This window comes from Crocuta crocuta, unplaced genomic scaffold (assembly GCF_008692635.1).
Source record: "Crocuta crocuta isolate KB4526 unplaced genomic scaffold, BGI_CrCroc_1.0 scaffold64, whole genome shotgun sequence".
NCBI classification, from domain to species: domain Eukaryota; kingdom Metazoa; phylum Chordata; class Mammalia; order Carnivora; family Hyaenidae; genus Crocuta; species Crocuta crocuta.
In genome coordinates, this window is record NW_027530640.1 from 13,911,800 (window position 1) to 13,927,862 (window position 16,063).

Below are 16,063 nucleotides of genomic sequence, written 5' to 3' on the forward strand. Positions count from 1 at the left end.
GTGGGCAGCTAGGAGAAGAGAGTCCAGATAGAGGGGAGCAGCTGGGGCCAGGACCCTTGGAGTAAGAGCATATAGGTGGGCTCCAGTAACAGCATGGGAGCCAGTAAGAGCTGAAGAGAGTAGTAGGAGGTGGGATGGCAGAGGCCGACTGCTTGGACTTGGCCTTCTGCTCTGAGACAGGAGCCCTTGGAGGGCTTCGAACAGAAGTGTGATAGGGTCTTAGGTTTTAAGAGAGCATGTGAGCAAGGGTAGAAACAGACCAGTTAGGACAGTACTGCAATGGGAGGCCTGGCTGGCTCAGTCAGTTAAGCATCTCTTGATTTTGGCTCAGGTCATGATCTCATGTCTTGTTGGTTTGAGCCCCACATTGGGCTCTGCGCTGACAGTGTGGAGCCTGCCTAGGATTCTCTCCCTCCTCCCCCTCTCTGCTCCAATCCCACTTTTTTCTCTCAAAATAAATAAGCTTTTTTAAAAAGTACTAAGAAAATGTTTAAAAAAAACAACCCACGATTGCAGGAACTCAGGCAATAAGTACAGGTGGCTTGGACCATTGTGTCTGCACTTGGAATCTTGGTAAGTGGTCGGATTGTGTACTTACCTTAAAGGTAAAACTTCAAAGATTCGCCAGTAGATTGGTTGTGTAACATGAGAAAGTGAAGCATCAGAATTGATTTGTAGCTCTTTTTGTCTCAGCGGTTTACATTGGCAGAACTGACTGGTGAAGATCAGGAATTACTTTCCGACAGATGAGTTTGAGACACCTGGCAATTGCCTCAGTGGAGATGTTGAGTGGGCGGTTGGGTATTATAGTCTGGAGTTCAAGGGAGAGTCTCTGGCTGAAGATGAAAGTATGGGAGTCAGTGTACAGATGGTATGTGAAGCCATGGGACTGGATGAAATTACCAAGAGAGTGAGTTTTATGGGGAGAAGAGGTCCAAAGACTGAGTCTTGGAGCACCCCAAATGCCAAGAGTTGAGGGCAATGTGGAGGACCCAGCAGAGCAGATGGTGGCTACCAAGATAAAATCAGCCGAGAGTGATATCCTGGAAGCTGCGTGAAGTTTGAAGGAAGCAGTGGTCAGCTGTCACATACTGCAAACAGGTCAAGTAATATGAGCTCTAAGCATTGACTTAGCGATCAATGTGGTCATTGGTGACTTTGACAAGCGGTGTTTCAGTGAAGGGAGGGGGAAATCTGGAGTGTGTTTGAGAAGAAATTGGGTAGCCTCACAACAAGAAGAAATGCTGAGCACACTGAAAATCAGCTTCTCTCTGACCCATCAAAGAAGAGAGGTCACACAGGGCAAGCCACCACAAAAACTAGAGGAAAAAGAATATGCAGAGAGTACAGGTCATGTCACCTAAAGGAGACGCTGGAGCTGATAATCAGGATTGAAGCTAATTACTGGAGGCCGAGTGTGGACTACCTTGAGAGTTTAAAACTCCTGGGATTTAATCTAAGGCGTTGCCCACACTTTGCTGGGTTTTACCTCCAGGAGCTTCCCCAGGTTCTCAATGTGAAGATTGTAGACAAATCTCCTCGTGTGGGGGGAATAGCCATTTCAAAATACACGCAGAGCTTTCTGTTTCCTTGGCAGAAGGCAGCCCTCACAGAAAACTACTTAAGTCTTCTCTGACTTGGGAGAGGGCTGTTGGATGGCTTAAGCTGCCTCCTGAAAAACAGGCCACTGAAGGAAATCAAAACCTCTGACACATACAGAAGACATTGAACACAGTCTAGCTGCTGGCCAAATAAACATAAAACCTCATACTAAAGGCCTTCTGATCTCAGTTCCTATTACCCAGTATATATCATGTCAAACTTCCAATCAAAAATATACAAGGATGCTAAGAAGCAGGAAAAGAATCCAAAGAGACCAGACACAAAACCAGATGCTGGTATGGCGGAGATTCTAGAGTTAGCAGACTGGGAATCTAAAGTAACTGATGGACATACTGAGGTCTCTGGTGGAAAAAGTGGACAACATACAAGAACAGGTGAATCATGTATGCAAAACATGGAAACTAAGAATCAAAAGGAAATGCTATCAACACAACAGAAATGAATACCTTTGAGGGGTATTCAATGCAAAACATGCATTTGTTTTGCATGCTGATAGGAGTGATCCAGGAAAGCAGGGCAGTTGGAAGCTGCAGGTGAGCGAGAGTCTTGCTGGAACAATGCCCTCAAGGAGGTGAGAGAAGGATCTAGTGCACAAGTGGAGGGACTGGACCAGGAGCGAGTAACAAGAAAGCGGCAAACCATGAGAGCAGGGCTGGCAGGTGGGTGCATATGATGATGGGGCTTGTGAAAGTCCTGTCTTGATGGCTTTGATTTTCAAGGTCACAGCCAAGAGAAGAGCTGGGGGAAAAGCGGCTGGAGACCTCACAAATTAGTCTTAGAGGAGATGGAAGGGAATAGGGGAAATATCATATGGTTGCCAGCTGGTGGTAAGGCCTCCCTTGAAGCCTGAATTAGTATGTTCTATTTTATTTATCATTACTGCATAACTCAGTATTTTGTTAAAGTATATTTTATTGGAAACATATGCATGTTTCACTCGCATCTCCTCACAGTAAGGATTTGGGTTCCCGTGAATGAGGAATCAAATTTGCAAAGTTAGATCTCCTTAGGAGGCCAATTGGCTAATCTATGATCATATAATATGCTCCTTTTCCCCCTGGTGGTTGTTATGGTTGTTACTCGTGGAAGGAACTGTCAGGCTTATGGTTCAGCAAAAAACAGATACCTTCTAGATATCAAAGCACTGTTAGGGATGGGATAGAGCAGTATTCAGTCTGCCTTCATGAAGCTTCCATTTAGTGGGAAACAAAACACACATCAGGCAGGAAAAGTGCAGGATGAAGGGGAATAGGGAGTCTGGATTGCTCCCTTATGTTGGAGGGTCAGGGAAGATCTCCGATAAATGACATTTGAGTGGAGACGTGAAGGAAGTCCGGAAGTAAGCCGTAGCTATACCAGGGAAATAGTGGATCTGGCTTTTGTATCTGTCTCTACTTTATAAACCAATTTGATAGAAGAGGTGACACCTACTTATGTCAACAGGCTGCCACTTTTTACTAAATGCAATAAAACCTTAAACACATTTCAATCCTCTCTTCCTGAATTGCAACTCCATTTAACTTAATACTACCTTTTTTTGAGTATCAGACTTACGGTTTCACAGATTGAACTTGTTTTACTTGGCTGTATTTAATACTTACTGATCAAATGGTCACAGCCTGGCCATTCAGAGCCCCATTACACTGGCTGCATTGTCCTCTCATTACTGCCACAAACCTTTTTAAAAGCACCCTTACTTTTGGCCACAAGATATTCCAGGCCCGCTGTGATCCCCGCCCCCAAACGTCATTAGCTCCTTCCCAAGGAACCCTGAGTAGTGTCAGAGGGCCAGTCTCCCCCAAGAGCATACATCCCGCTTGATCTGTAGAAGAACTGTTTGTACAGGATGACACTGCTATTGGGCCCCCAGGGAAACAGGCCTGGGAAGGGGATCTTTTTAAGGTCCCGAGTTCATACAGGCATCTCCAGCTTAGCTGTTGTGACTAAATTTTTTTTCATTTCATCATTCTACTATAATTTTTTCTAGAACATACCTACCTGAAATGTAAGCCCTTCTTTACCAGATGAACAAAATGTGGCATATCCGTACCATGGAATACTGTTTTGCAGTAAAAAGGGAATACTGATGCATGTTGAATGGATTAACCTCAGAGACATTATGCTCAATGAAGGAAACCAGAGCCACAAGATGCCATGTGGTAAGATTCCACTGTTACGAAATATCTAGACAAGGCAAATTGTAGAGATAAAGCAGATCACTGGTCACCTGGGCTCGGGTAGGAACAGGGAGCTTTCAGGGATGATAGAAATGGACGTGGCAGGGAATTGCACAACTTCGTGGTGGACTAAATAAAAATCACTGAATTTATATTTAAAATAGATGACTTTTACAGGCATGTAAATTATCTCAGTACAACTGATAACAAATTAAACCCTTTTGCCAGCTTCTCCTTGTACCTCAGCTGGTTATATTGACCCAAGATGTTCCACTATGTTTACTTTTCCAACTAAAAAAAACGCCGAAGCCTAATTTTTCATACCTTGCAGTGTTTATATCCCCCTCTGTCACAAGTCTCCTCATTCTTTTTAGAAGCTGTCCCAGGCGTAGCCAGAACACGACCATTTACTGCTCGTCTGTTCATGCCTGACATTTTGCACAGGTGCTTCATTTTTATGAATGACTTTACTTTCCCCCTGGTGACCCAAGAAGTGAACAGTTGTTCTGATTGCACCTTCCTGCGGGGCTGCTGTCAGGAGTGAATGTGAAGCCTGGCTCACCAAAATACATAAATACCAACGCAGACCACCCTGTGACTTCTGGGGGCACAAGTCCACAAAGACACATTTTATTGGAAAATAACAGATTTAATAGAAAATATCATCACATTGTAAACAAGACAGAATGACCGCACGATCACATATAAAAGCTAAGGACAGAACACCAGGACCAAACACAGCACTTAAGGAGAGGCCGGAGCCAGTCTCGGAAAGATCTTTCCCCGAAATAGAGGAAGCAGCAGCCTCAAACAGGCACAGAGATCGGGAGGAAAAGGCAGCATCCGCTCCACGAAGGCTTAAGAGGGTCAAAAGGCAGAGCAATGAACTCATCTTGTGAACAAGGGGTGAAGGATAAAGGGGCAAAACGATTGTGTTTCCTGGTGGTCTGGGAACACATGACCACACCACAGGAGCCTGAGAGGGTTGGAGGGCAGGGTATTTAGGCGAGGAAAGGCTATTATTAGGTGACTTTAGAAGCATTTGGTATGTTGCCTTGGCACTCAGCTCTCAGGGAAGCAGGAGAACATGTCACTCGCGTTGTGACTAAACTTAGGCCGAACTTAGCTGCTTGCCCTGGCCCTCGCCTCCTTAGCTGGACACAGTGACATGGTGGCAGCATCTGTCGCCCCAGGGAGAGTTTGGGACGAAAACAAGGGCTTTGGTGGGAAGAGGGTTTCCGCCCTCCTTCTGTGATCGAGGGTCCCAAGGGAGGGGAGGGTGACGTGGCTCTGCCCCTTGAGGCTCTGAGTTTATCAGCAAAAGCCTTCTCTTTAGCCCTCACCACCCAGATCCTCCCCTAAGGAATCCTCTGAGTTCACGGAAAGGCCAACTGTGAGAGCAGAGGAAAACAAGGGAAAGCAAGGAAACTTTTTCTTTCTTTCCATGGCACTTAGAACTGAACATAAGGTTGAGAATTTGTTCCTTCATCTGGAGTAGTGATCCCTAGATGAGGGGCTTTCAGAGCCTCTCCAGAGAGGTTCTGGCTGGTGTGCACTGACCCCTAACCTCCCCCTCCCACCCCCCACACATTGAGAATCAGCGTACAAATGACAGAAGTTACTGGTGGGAGTGTGCTGTATGTGAGAACAGTGCCAGACAGAGAACCAAAGCTAAAAAGCCCTCATCTATGTAGGGCAGACATCAAAAATTATCGAGTACATTTTCCAGAGATGTTTTTTCCTGATTTAGTTACAAAACAAGTCATTCTTCCTGTTCCTAAACTTTGACAAAGAGGCTCCATGCTGCAGAGCCAAGAACAATTAGCATCCCCGTTCATATGGAGTCACCATACTGGGTGAAAGAAACACAATTGTGTCCCCCTAAAGGCAATCTCCAGAACCGTCCCGCCTGTCCTGAGGACGCCCTTGGTGCTAGGGTGCACACAGGCTAATCACCATATGGTTTCTCAGGAGACTCGTTGTTCCCGGTTTCTTTCTCTTTGATGCTGTACAAGGGGTCCACCAACTTGTTATGAACAAGCATTAAGCCTGCAGAAAGTTAAAGACGAAAAGCAGTTAAGGCAGGTAGAAGCCAAGTTCCACAGTTATGAACAATACCATCCAGGAGCTCTCAAATTTTGTCCTCTTCCTGAAAGAAGCCTCATCATCTTTCTGTGGCTCCAAAAGACAAAAACCCGAGAGTAGGAAAAGGACTTGTTATTTCCAACGAATGCTAGAATCCATGGGACTTTTAAATCCAGTCTTTGGGGGGTGTTGGCCATTCAAAGGTTAATCTTTCAACCAAAGAATAAATTCCTAATATGCCTGTTTACTAGATGAGGCTTTTCACATAAAGTTTCCTCAAAGCAGTGTGTCCTTTTTAAAGCAGAAGAGAAAAGGATCCTCCTGAGAATTCAGTGGCCCACCTAGCCGGCAAGGCCTGCAGGAGACCGGGGAAGTTGCAAACAGCCCGCGGCTCAACATCGCTGCCAAGAGATTGCCACATGGCCCTTGGATTACAACTTTTCATTCTGCTGTCTGTCTGCCTCCTCAGAACAAAGAGGCTTCTAGAAATAGCCCCTTGCAGCTATGGATAGAAGGACCACTGACTGTATATTCTGAAACCATAAGGCTTGATTCTTGTTGAAATCAGAGTTGTCGACGAAAGTGCCAGAGCACGAAAACCAGATCCAGTCATCACAACTGCCACACCCTAAACTCTGGCCACCAACTCCCAGGCCTGGACCCCCCTCACCTTTGAAATACTTGACGGTCTTCACTTTGAGCTCAAGGGTGGCGTCCTCGTCACACACAAACACCGTGCGGGGGTGCTGCTGGAAGGCAGATACGGTCCACATGTGGCTCACCCCCTCCTCAATAGCCTTGTACAGAGCAAAGGCCTTGTGGGCACCTGTGATGAGGATCATCACCTGGGCCGGGAGACAAGCCAGTGAGGGAGGAGAATGAGCAGTGGACCGGAGCACAGAGACCCGAATTCTGGCCCAGGCTCCCCAACCAGCTGTAAGAACCCTTGTTTTTAATACACTATTTTAAGTAGTTAGCCTGCATGGCGCTGTGCTCCCTGCTGTCTGGGCTTTATTCCACAAATAACCTGAGGCAGGGGCATCATTATCCCCTTCTTCTATGAGGAAAAGGGCTTTAGGGGATTAAGTCCCTCGTCCCAGGTCATTTCTGACCCAAGGGCCATGATCTAGACCGCCCTGTGATGGTGCCCCCTGATTCCTGTGACGACAGCTATGAATAGACACGCAGGACACAGGCCTACAACCCCTTATTCCAACGGTTCTGACACTGGGTCCCAAGGGGTCCTGGTCTAGGTGAGTTTTCTCAAGCGCAGTTTGCATAAGAGGGGTCCTGACCTGCCCCATCTACAAAGGGCCACGGAAGTGACGGTAATTCTTATGTGTGTGGCTCCTAAGGTTGAAGCCCAGAAAAGCTGCCCCTTAATCTGGTCACTTTCAATTGCAAGTATTAGACCAACTAATAGGACTTAGGGTGATGCTTTCTGTTCAAATAAAACAAAGGCACAGCCTTCCCTCAATAGTTAAAATATCAAGAACGTAAGTGCTAGAAAGTGACTATAAAGAACTCTGCTCTCTAGATCTCCCTTCATTGTAATTCCACTGTATCACGGAGTTGTGAACAGGATTTACTGTTCTTCTCTTAAAAGATGTGAAAACAGAGGCACAGAGTATATAACTCTTTGTTCAGGACCCCAGGACTCCTGATTTCCAGACCCAGGTCCTTTCCCAGATCATAATACCCTCACATGACCAGGAGGGCCCTGAAACCCTAGGATTTACAAGCTGCAAGGCCAAAAACAGCAGGGTGACCTCCCTACATACTGAGTCAAGGCTACCCAAGAGAAAGCTGGTAATATCGCTCATTTCATAAAAGTTCACTTGAAACAGGGAGCCTTTTTCACTAATATAGATGTTTGTTGGGCAAAGAAACTTGAAGCTAAAATGTATGTGGCTGGTTCCCACTGAATCTACTCCTGAAAGAAGAGAACAGGTTTTTTAAATTCTCGTGAAAAACAGTAAAGAAATTGGAACCACCAGAAATTCAAATGATACCCACCTTTCTAGGGAAAGACACACTGAACTGAGTTAAGACCCTTACTTTCACATCACACTTCTCCACATTTATGAATCCCCGAGCACAGGCCTAGAACCACAACTATCTTAGGGTGGCAGCGGGAGCTCCCTTCAAATAGTGACCGGCAACTGCAGGGAACCAGCAGCCCCTCTCAGGACCCGGGCAGGTGCAGATTCATACTCTGACATCAGTAGGCCTGGGCTCCTCTCTGCCAGGGAGAAGCCCTAAAGGAGTAGGGAGGCAGAGGCCGGGGGGCCTGCAGCCTCTTGCAAGTAGTTGGTGCTGAAAAGGGTTCCCCTCACACTGCAAACACTGGCTGCCTCCAAAGAGGAAGGAGGAGCAGTGAAGAGATTGGTTAGGATTTTAGCCTTATTTGTAAGGTCTTCATTTTTAATAACAGTGTATTCAGGTGGTACCTGTATAGTTAATAATAAAAAGGCCAGTCCAACCCGCCCAAGGAAAGCCCATGGACCTCTTGTGCCCTTACCTCTCTAGCATCCATGAGAGTGCCCACACCCACCGTCAGGGCCATGGTGGGCACCTTGGTGAGGTCACCATCGAAGAACCTCGCATTGGCCAGGATGGTGTCCATGGCCAGAGTCTTCACGCGGGTCCTGGACACCAGACTGGAGCCTGGCTCATTGAAGGCAATGTGTCCATCGGGGCCGATGCCTGCGCAGGAGAAACGAGAACAGGCCTGTCAGTCCCAGGGATCCAAGATTTCAAGAATGGACAATCTATCTTTCCCCACCTGGGGTCTGAAAAAATCCTTGAATTCTCTCTGTCTTCCCATTCACCCTAGGCAGGTATACCTTAAGCATAAGGTTTTCACCCCTCCCCACCTCCTGGCCATTTCTGTTTTAGGGTCACACAGGCATCATCGCCTCGCTACCACCCTCAGAAAGCTAAGTAAGCAGCACTCCAACTAGCTTCTGCTTTCCAAGATCATCGATGGGTAACTTCTCGCTCCTTCCCAGTAGTCAGGAGACCTGCTGCTGAGACAGAGTCACAGCAAATATAAACTGGCCTGGTCAGTGGTTGCAAAGTTTATAAAATCTCAGAACATGAATGCTCAGGACATTATACTCTTCCTTCCCATCTTGAAGTAAAGAAGAGTTAAATCTAGAGCAGGAAAAGCCCAACTTAACATCCCCATGGGTAAATCCGGAGGTGGGAACAGACAAATGTAAGAGGGCAGCCCAGGGTAGGAACAAACCTCAAAATGAGACGGGGACACCCTAGATTCTTCCTTTCTTTCCACTGTTCTGGCTGACCTTGGGGAAGTCACAAAATTTCTCTGGTGTTCAAATGGCTATAGCAGTGTGCAGGGGCTGAATGTGCAATCTTCTGGAACTACACGAAGTCTTTGCTTTTAACTGTTTAGGTAAGTCCTGTGAACTGATCCATGCAAAACCTTTAGGCAATGGAATAGAATCTGAGTCCATAGCCAAACGTCTCACTTTACCAACAAGGCACTGAAGTGCAGGAAAAGGAGACGTCCAAGATCACACAGTTACTGAGCAGCACAGCTAAGGTGAGGGCTCTGACTCTAGGTCCTCCCTGCCTCATGGTAATAAATGATCCCTACTTCTACAGTGCAGTGAGGAAGCTGCAGTGAGACAGGCAGGGCCTGTCCCCCTTCCCACGTGTTCTCGCCACCCCGGGCCTGCCCTGGACCCATGCTGCAGAGTGTCAAACTTACCTCCCACGAACAGCTCGATGCCTCCCGCAGCTTCGATCTTCTCTTCAAAGGCGTCACACTCAGCCTGCAGGTCAGGTGCATTCCCATCCAGAATGTGGGTGTTTTCTGGGTGGATGTCAATGTGCTTGAAGAAGTTGTTCCACATGAAGGAGTGGTAACTCTCCGGGTGGTCTCGAGGAAGGCCTGTGGGGCCCTGGCTATACTCAGTCATGTCCAGGCTGGGCCAGACGGGAGACCCCCAGACCTCCACAGGCTCCTTCAGGGGAACACCCATCAGGGAGCCTTGGGCACCACCCCTCTGAGCCCGAGATGCTTGGGACAGGCTGAGCTGGTCTCCCTGTGTCCACCCACCACCGCTGTGACGACAGGACTGAGCCAGGGTAGCTACACACCAGGAGCCTGAGAGATCCCCTCATTCGGATCTCCTTTTCACAAAGGAGTTACTGGAGGCTGGAGGCCAGGGCCGCTCTGGGCTTCTGGAGGTGGCCTAGCAACCTGGGGGTAGAGTGTGGCCCATCCGGGAAAGGAAGCAAGCATGCCCCTTGCCCTGTGCCTCCCACCTCACCATTCACCCCCAGTGATACCCCGCTCAGCCTGAACCCCAACTTGAATGCCAGGTGGTTGGACAGAATTATCTCCGGGCTTCCCAAAATGATTTTTAGCCAAGAAGAAAAAGCATGTTTAAGGTGAATGTTTAACATGTTTAATAACATTGTGAATGTATAACATCAGCCTTAAAAAGGAACGAGATTCTGATACTACAACATGGGTGGACCTTGAGGATGTTTTGTTGAGTGAAATAAGCCAGTCACAAAAAGACATTTACTCTATGATTCCACTTAAATAAGGTACCTAGAGTAGTGTGACTCACAGAAAGAGTAAAATGGTGGTTGCTAGAGTTGGGCAAGTGGAAAAGGGGTCATTGGTGTTGAATGGGTAGACAGTTTCAGTTTTGCAAGATAAAGAGTTCTGTAGATTGGCTGCACAACAGTGTGACTAATCACTGCTGAACTGTACATACAGAAATGGTTGAGATGGTAAATTTTATGTGGATTTTATCACAATTGAAAAAAAAAGTTTAAAAAGAAGCCATACAAAATGACAACCTGGGGGGTGGGGTGGACGAGACAGGAGACCAAGGGGTAGCTTTTCAGCCATGGAAGGGACACCAGGAAGGGGAAGTGGACGATGAACACTGGGGAGAAGGACCTGACAGAGACACCCAGCGACACACCCCTGCCACGATGCCCTTTGCAATCATTGGCTCCAGAAAGAAATGGCATGGAGTTAGGGAAGAGGCAGAGGAGAAGGAGATGCTCTAATATTTATTTAAAATGCTTGCCCTAGGGGCACCTGGGTGGCTTAGTCGGTTAAGCTTCAGACTTCAGCTCAGGTCATGATCTCATGGTCACAAGTCTGAACCCCGCGTCAGGCTCTGTCCTGACAGCTCAGAGCCTGGAGGCTCTTCAGATTCCGTGTGTCTCTCTCTGCCCCTCCCCTGCTTACGCTGTCTCTCTCTCTCTCAAAATAAATCACATTTAAAAAATGCTTGCTCTGTATAAGAGGCCTCCACATCTGTGGGATCACTTAATGCGTACCATCTAGGAGGTCAGCTCTCATAGCACCACTGTGCAGCTGAGAACACCAAGGCCTGGAAGAGAACAGGTATCGCTAACCGAGCTTATCACCAAACATCCCTGGTTCCCCGGGACCTCCCTATTCCTCTCCTGGGCTGATCTAAAAGGGGAGGGGTATGACTCTCCTGGAATCAGGAAAGACCTTGAAAGAGACAGACTCACCCACATACTCATCCATGTTGAAAGTCTTCACATATTTGAAGGACAGGTCTCCGTTCTTATAGTACTCGATCAGCTTCTTGTAGCAGCCAATTGGGGTGCTCCCTGCAAGAGAGGCCACAGCCATGAATCCCCTGCAGCTCCCAGCTCCTGAGGATGCCCAGGAATGAGTCAGGGCCGCTCAGCCAGGAGAACCTGTCAGATCTGAGAGAACAAGGCAGATCTGGAGTCCTATCCCACTGCTCCAATCCTAAGGGCTTCTGAATGCCTACCTCTCTGCGGGACTGTAAGCTCAAGGAGGGGAAGGGCCGTGTCTGTCCTGTTCACTGCTGAATCCCAGTGCTCGGCACACTGCCGACTGAAGTGAATATCACCGTACTTACTGATGCAATGTTTGCTGAGCAGCTAGACTGTGTGAGGCAAAGGGCCACGGGATGGGAACACAGGAGCAGGAGACACAGCAGCCACTTTGAAAGAGCTCACTGTCTAGGACAGGGGACATGAAAGAATGTCTGCTGTGATCAGAGTAAGTCTGTGGGTTCACGGAAGACTTCCCTGAGGAGCAGCAAACTCCTGCGAGTTGAGTGTCATTAAAAAGTCAAGGTCATAAAGCACATGAAAAAGGCAGGACCCCTGTAGATTAAAAAATTAAATTTGCATGAAGTCTGGATACAGGCTTACTGGGGGGAAAACTATAAAAAATAAATGTGGATGGTTTGGAAAGAAATGTCACTACAGTCTGTATATCAGATGATATAATGGAAGGATTTTTAATAGGTATGATAACAGTACTGTAGTTACATAAGAGAATGTCCTTATTCTGAGGAGATACATGCCGAAAGATTTAAAAAAGTGTGCGTGCGTGTGCGTGTGTGTGTGTATAAACAGCATGAGCCAGAAGAGAAGACAATGTGGCAAATGTTAATAATTGGTGAACCTAGGAAAATGGTACTATTTTATTCTTTCAGCTTTTGTGAATATTTGAAATTTTCTAAACTAAGAAGATGGGGGGAAATGTCCCACCCAAATCATATGGCTCTTTTCACAAACTACTGCTTCACATTTCACTGAGTAATAATCCTCACAAAATACGTACCTAACTTGGCCCCTGGTTACCTCTCTCACCCTTACTCATCCTGCTCCTGGCACTGCCACCTCAGCGCCCTTGTACATACTGTTCCCTTTGCCAGCAGTGCTCTTCCTTCAGGTATCCACATAACTCTCACCTCTTCTGGCCTTTACTCAAACGTCACTTTCTCAGATGGACCTTCCCCTCCACCATATCTGATAACTGCAAACTCCACCCCTGCCTCATCACTCCCTAAGCCCTTTCCCTGCTTCATTTTTCTCCTTCAATCATCACCATCTAACATACTCTATTTTGTCAATGAACTTATCTCTCTCCTACAATTTCAGCTTTAGGAAGGCAGGAATTTATTTCATTTTTGTTTGTTGTTGTATCCCCAGCACCTAGAACAGCCTGGCATACAGCAGGCATTCAATAAATACCTGCTGAATGAATCCAAGTTTCCTCCCTGCCCCCATAATCAGTCTGTCCCTGTGACATGCCCTCAGCCATGCCTGAGCCACATAGCTTTTCTGTCCTTCCCCTGAGATTCATCATGTGCATTTCCCAAATTTCTAGCTTCCTCGTCATTTCTGTGAGCTCCCCAATATCTAGCCAACAAATTCCTTTTTTACCTGAGTTAGCCAGAGTTGGTTTGTTTGGTTTCCACCAACTAAAGGTGTTTCTACCTTTTAGGTGTTTCACCTAAAAGAAGGCATGTTCCAAGGAACCCATACAAGGCCATGCCATGCTGGTTCAAGTAGGACAGGAAGGAGCCAGATCTCTGAAGGCCCTGAATGCCACACCGAGGATCCAGGATCTGATTATGCAGGTGATGGGGAATTATGGAGAGATTTCAGCAGCACAGACTCTGACCTAGAGTAGCTCCAGTTATAAAACAGGATGTTAGTGCAGCCCCCACACGGCCTGAGACGTTGGTGGTTTTCCAGGTACATGCAGATACTGCTCTCACAAACCTCTAGTGCAGAGGTCAGCCTGCTTCACACTACATGCCAAAACTAGGCTGCTCCCTGTTTTTGTGCAGCTCATCAGTGAAGAATGGGGTTTAAATATCAAAAGAATATTACTATGTGACATATGAGAAGTACATAGATTCAAACTTCAATGTCCACTAATAAAGCTTTATTGGTGGATGGCCATGCACATACATCTATGTATTGTCCGCAGCTGCTTATGAGCTATAAGGGCAGCTAAGTAGTTGCAACAGAGGCTATACGGCCAGTGAAGTGCAAAATATTGACAATGGGACCATTTACAGAAAAGATTTGAAGGTCCCTGCTCTAGTGGATGGCACAATGAGGGGCAAACCCACCCAAACTCTAAAAGAAAGAATCAGGACGTTTGCCTTATGGAGCTGGGGTCAAAATATCCTCCCCTAAAGGCAACATCCTGATTTTTCCATACGAAACTGGGAGTGTTATAGAGGCTCATCAAAAAATTGAAAATAGAACTACCTTACGACCCAGCAATTGCACTACTAGGTATTTGTCCAAAGGACACAGGTGTGCTGTTTCGAAGGGGCACACGTACCCCAATGTTCATAGACACGCTATCGACGATAGCCACAGTATGGAAAGAGCCCAAATGTGCATCACTGATGAATGGATAAAGGAGTGGTATATACATACAATGGAGTGTTACTCGTCAATCAAAAAGAACGACATTTTGCCATTTGCAACTATGTGGATGGAACTATAGAGTGTATTATGCTAAGTGAAATTAAAGAGAAACAAGCATATGACTTCACTCAAATGTGAAATTTAAGATACAAAACAGATGAACATAAGGGAAAGGAAGCAGAAATAATATTTAAAAAGGGAGGGGGACAAAACATAAGAGACTCTTAAATATAGAGAACAAACTGAGGGTGGTTGGAGGGGTTGTGGGGGTGGGGATGGGTTAAATGGGCAGGGGCATTAAGGAGGACACTTGTTGGAATCAGCGCTGGCCGCTATATGTAGGGGATGAATCACTGGATTCTTCTCCTGAAATCATTATTGCACTATATGCTAACTAACTTGGATGTACATTAAAAATGAATGAATGAATGAAACTGGAACTGTTTTTCACTTAGGTCCTGTGTTTGTTTAAACCTTACAGAAAATGCTTTGAGTGGACTATGTTCTCAATTCTCCCAAGGATAATGCTCAGCTAGTAGCACTTTAGATGCACAGAAATTCATTCATTAGATGAACTGTATGCTCGAAGGCATTAGGACTCAATTCTGTTAAGGACTTCTGGTGGACAGGGCAGACTTAGAATGGAGCCTAAAAATCAGGTTATTCCTGCCTAACCAGGATCCCTTCTACACCAGAACTCTTTAGGAGAAGGCAGCAACTAAACCAGACCATAAAGGAAACTGTGTCCTCTGTTTTGCATGTACAGGAAGCGAGGTTGTTCACTCACTCAAAGCACCAGTACCTCAGAGTCCTCCTTCAAAGTCCCTTGGCTTAATGGGCCCATGAACCGGGTACCTTAAAAACCCAGATGCTCACTCTCTCCCCCTGCCTCCAATCCACGGCACCCTCTCTATCCCACAACGCACCAGTGGGAAGTCCCAGGGTGAAGTATTTGTCTGGCCCTGGGTTAAACTGGATGATGCGATTCCTGATGTACTTAGCTGCCCACTCGCTGGCCTGAGAATAATGGTCCAGGATGATGAGCTTCATCTTGTCCTGTAGGGGGGAGGTGACAAAAGGAATCAGTGGTAAGGGACAGGGAGAAAGGGGTGCAGGCAGTTGGGGACAGTGAAGAAGCCCTTCTCAACCAGCAACACCCTCTCCCCAGGCTGTATGAGCCAGGAAGAGGAAGACCCCCAACTTTCAGCTCACAGAGGAATTAATCGGCTGGGCCAAGTGCCTCCACCACCCACCAGGAGGCGCTGCTCTGAGACAGACCTGGGTTCTAATCGTTCCTCCATTTACCAACTGCAGGACCTTGGTCAAAGGACTCAAGATCTCCGAGACTGTTTCCTCAGACGTGAAAGTGGGGACAATAGTACCTTCCTGACACATTCCACGATGGTGAATATTAAATGAGGATGCATGTAAACCACAGTGTTCAATATGTTGCCAATTAATTACCTTATAGCTCGACCCACCCCCCTTTCCCGACCTGTCTACCCCCACCGGCTGAATATTTTGTACCCACAGCCTCTTCCTCAATAAATAGAGGGGTCGTGGTATCCTACTGGGACGCTAGAGCAGGTGAGACCCATGGGTTTTGCCTGGAGAGGTGTGTTCTCTTTCAGTACTGGAGAGGGTGCCCCCCCCCCAAGCCTGCCTGCCTTTGTGGACCCTCAGTTTCCCCCACAGCACACCGAGTAAATGTAATAGCTCCGCAGGGAGGGCGTCTGCTACCCTCTCACTGCTGTCAGAGTGGGAGACGGATGTGTCCGGATCGGCCACCCGAAGGATTCGGGAGTGGTTTTCCGATCCCGATGGCGATCCTATTGCCCCTCTGGCCCTGCTTGGGGAACGGGTCTCAGCAGCTCGCTGGGGCCCCGGCCCCAGGGGACCGGAGGCCGGGGCAGCGCCCGGATCCCCGCCCGCGCCCACCC

The 16,063-nt window shown here is 47.2% G+C and overlaps 1 protein-coding gene across 3 annotated transcripts in view; it reads right to left on the bottom strand.

The window, feature by feature from the left end:
• Window positions 1-4,428: 4,428 nt before the first annotated feature.
• Window positions 4,429-16,063, bottom strand: part of GNPDA1 (glucosamine-6-phosphate deaminase 1) — an 11,868-nt gene continuing 233 nt past the window's right edge. The window contains exons 1-7 of one of the 3 annotated variants that reach the window (XM_077768842.1): window positions 15,824-15,975; window positions 15,050-15,179; window positions 11,421-11,522; window positions 9,622-9,804; window positions 8,407-8,591; window positions 6,556-6,730; window positions 4,429-5,849 (exon numbers count right to left, since the gene is read on the bottom strand). In XM_077768842.1, the coding sequence (XP_077624968.1) occupies window positions 5,749-5,849; window positions 6,556-6,730; window positions 8,407-8,591; window positions 9,622-9,804; window positions 11,421-11,522; window positions 15,050-15,173 (870 nt within the window). In that variant the 5' untranslated portion in view covers window positions 15,174-15,179; window positions 15,824-15,975 and the 3' untranslated portion in view covers window positions 4,429-5,748. Of the gene's footprint in view, window positions 5,850-6,555; window positions 6,731-8,406; window positions 8,592-9,621; window positions 9,805-11,420; window positions 11,523-15,049; window positions 15,180-15,823; window positions 15,976-16,063 lie in introns of those variants that run through there. The other 2 variants (XM_077768843.1, XM_077768841.1) reach the window with 2 other exon arrangements.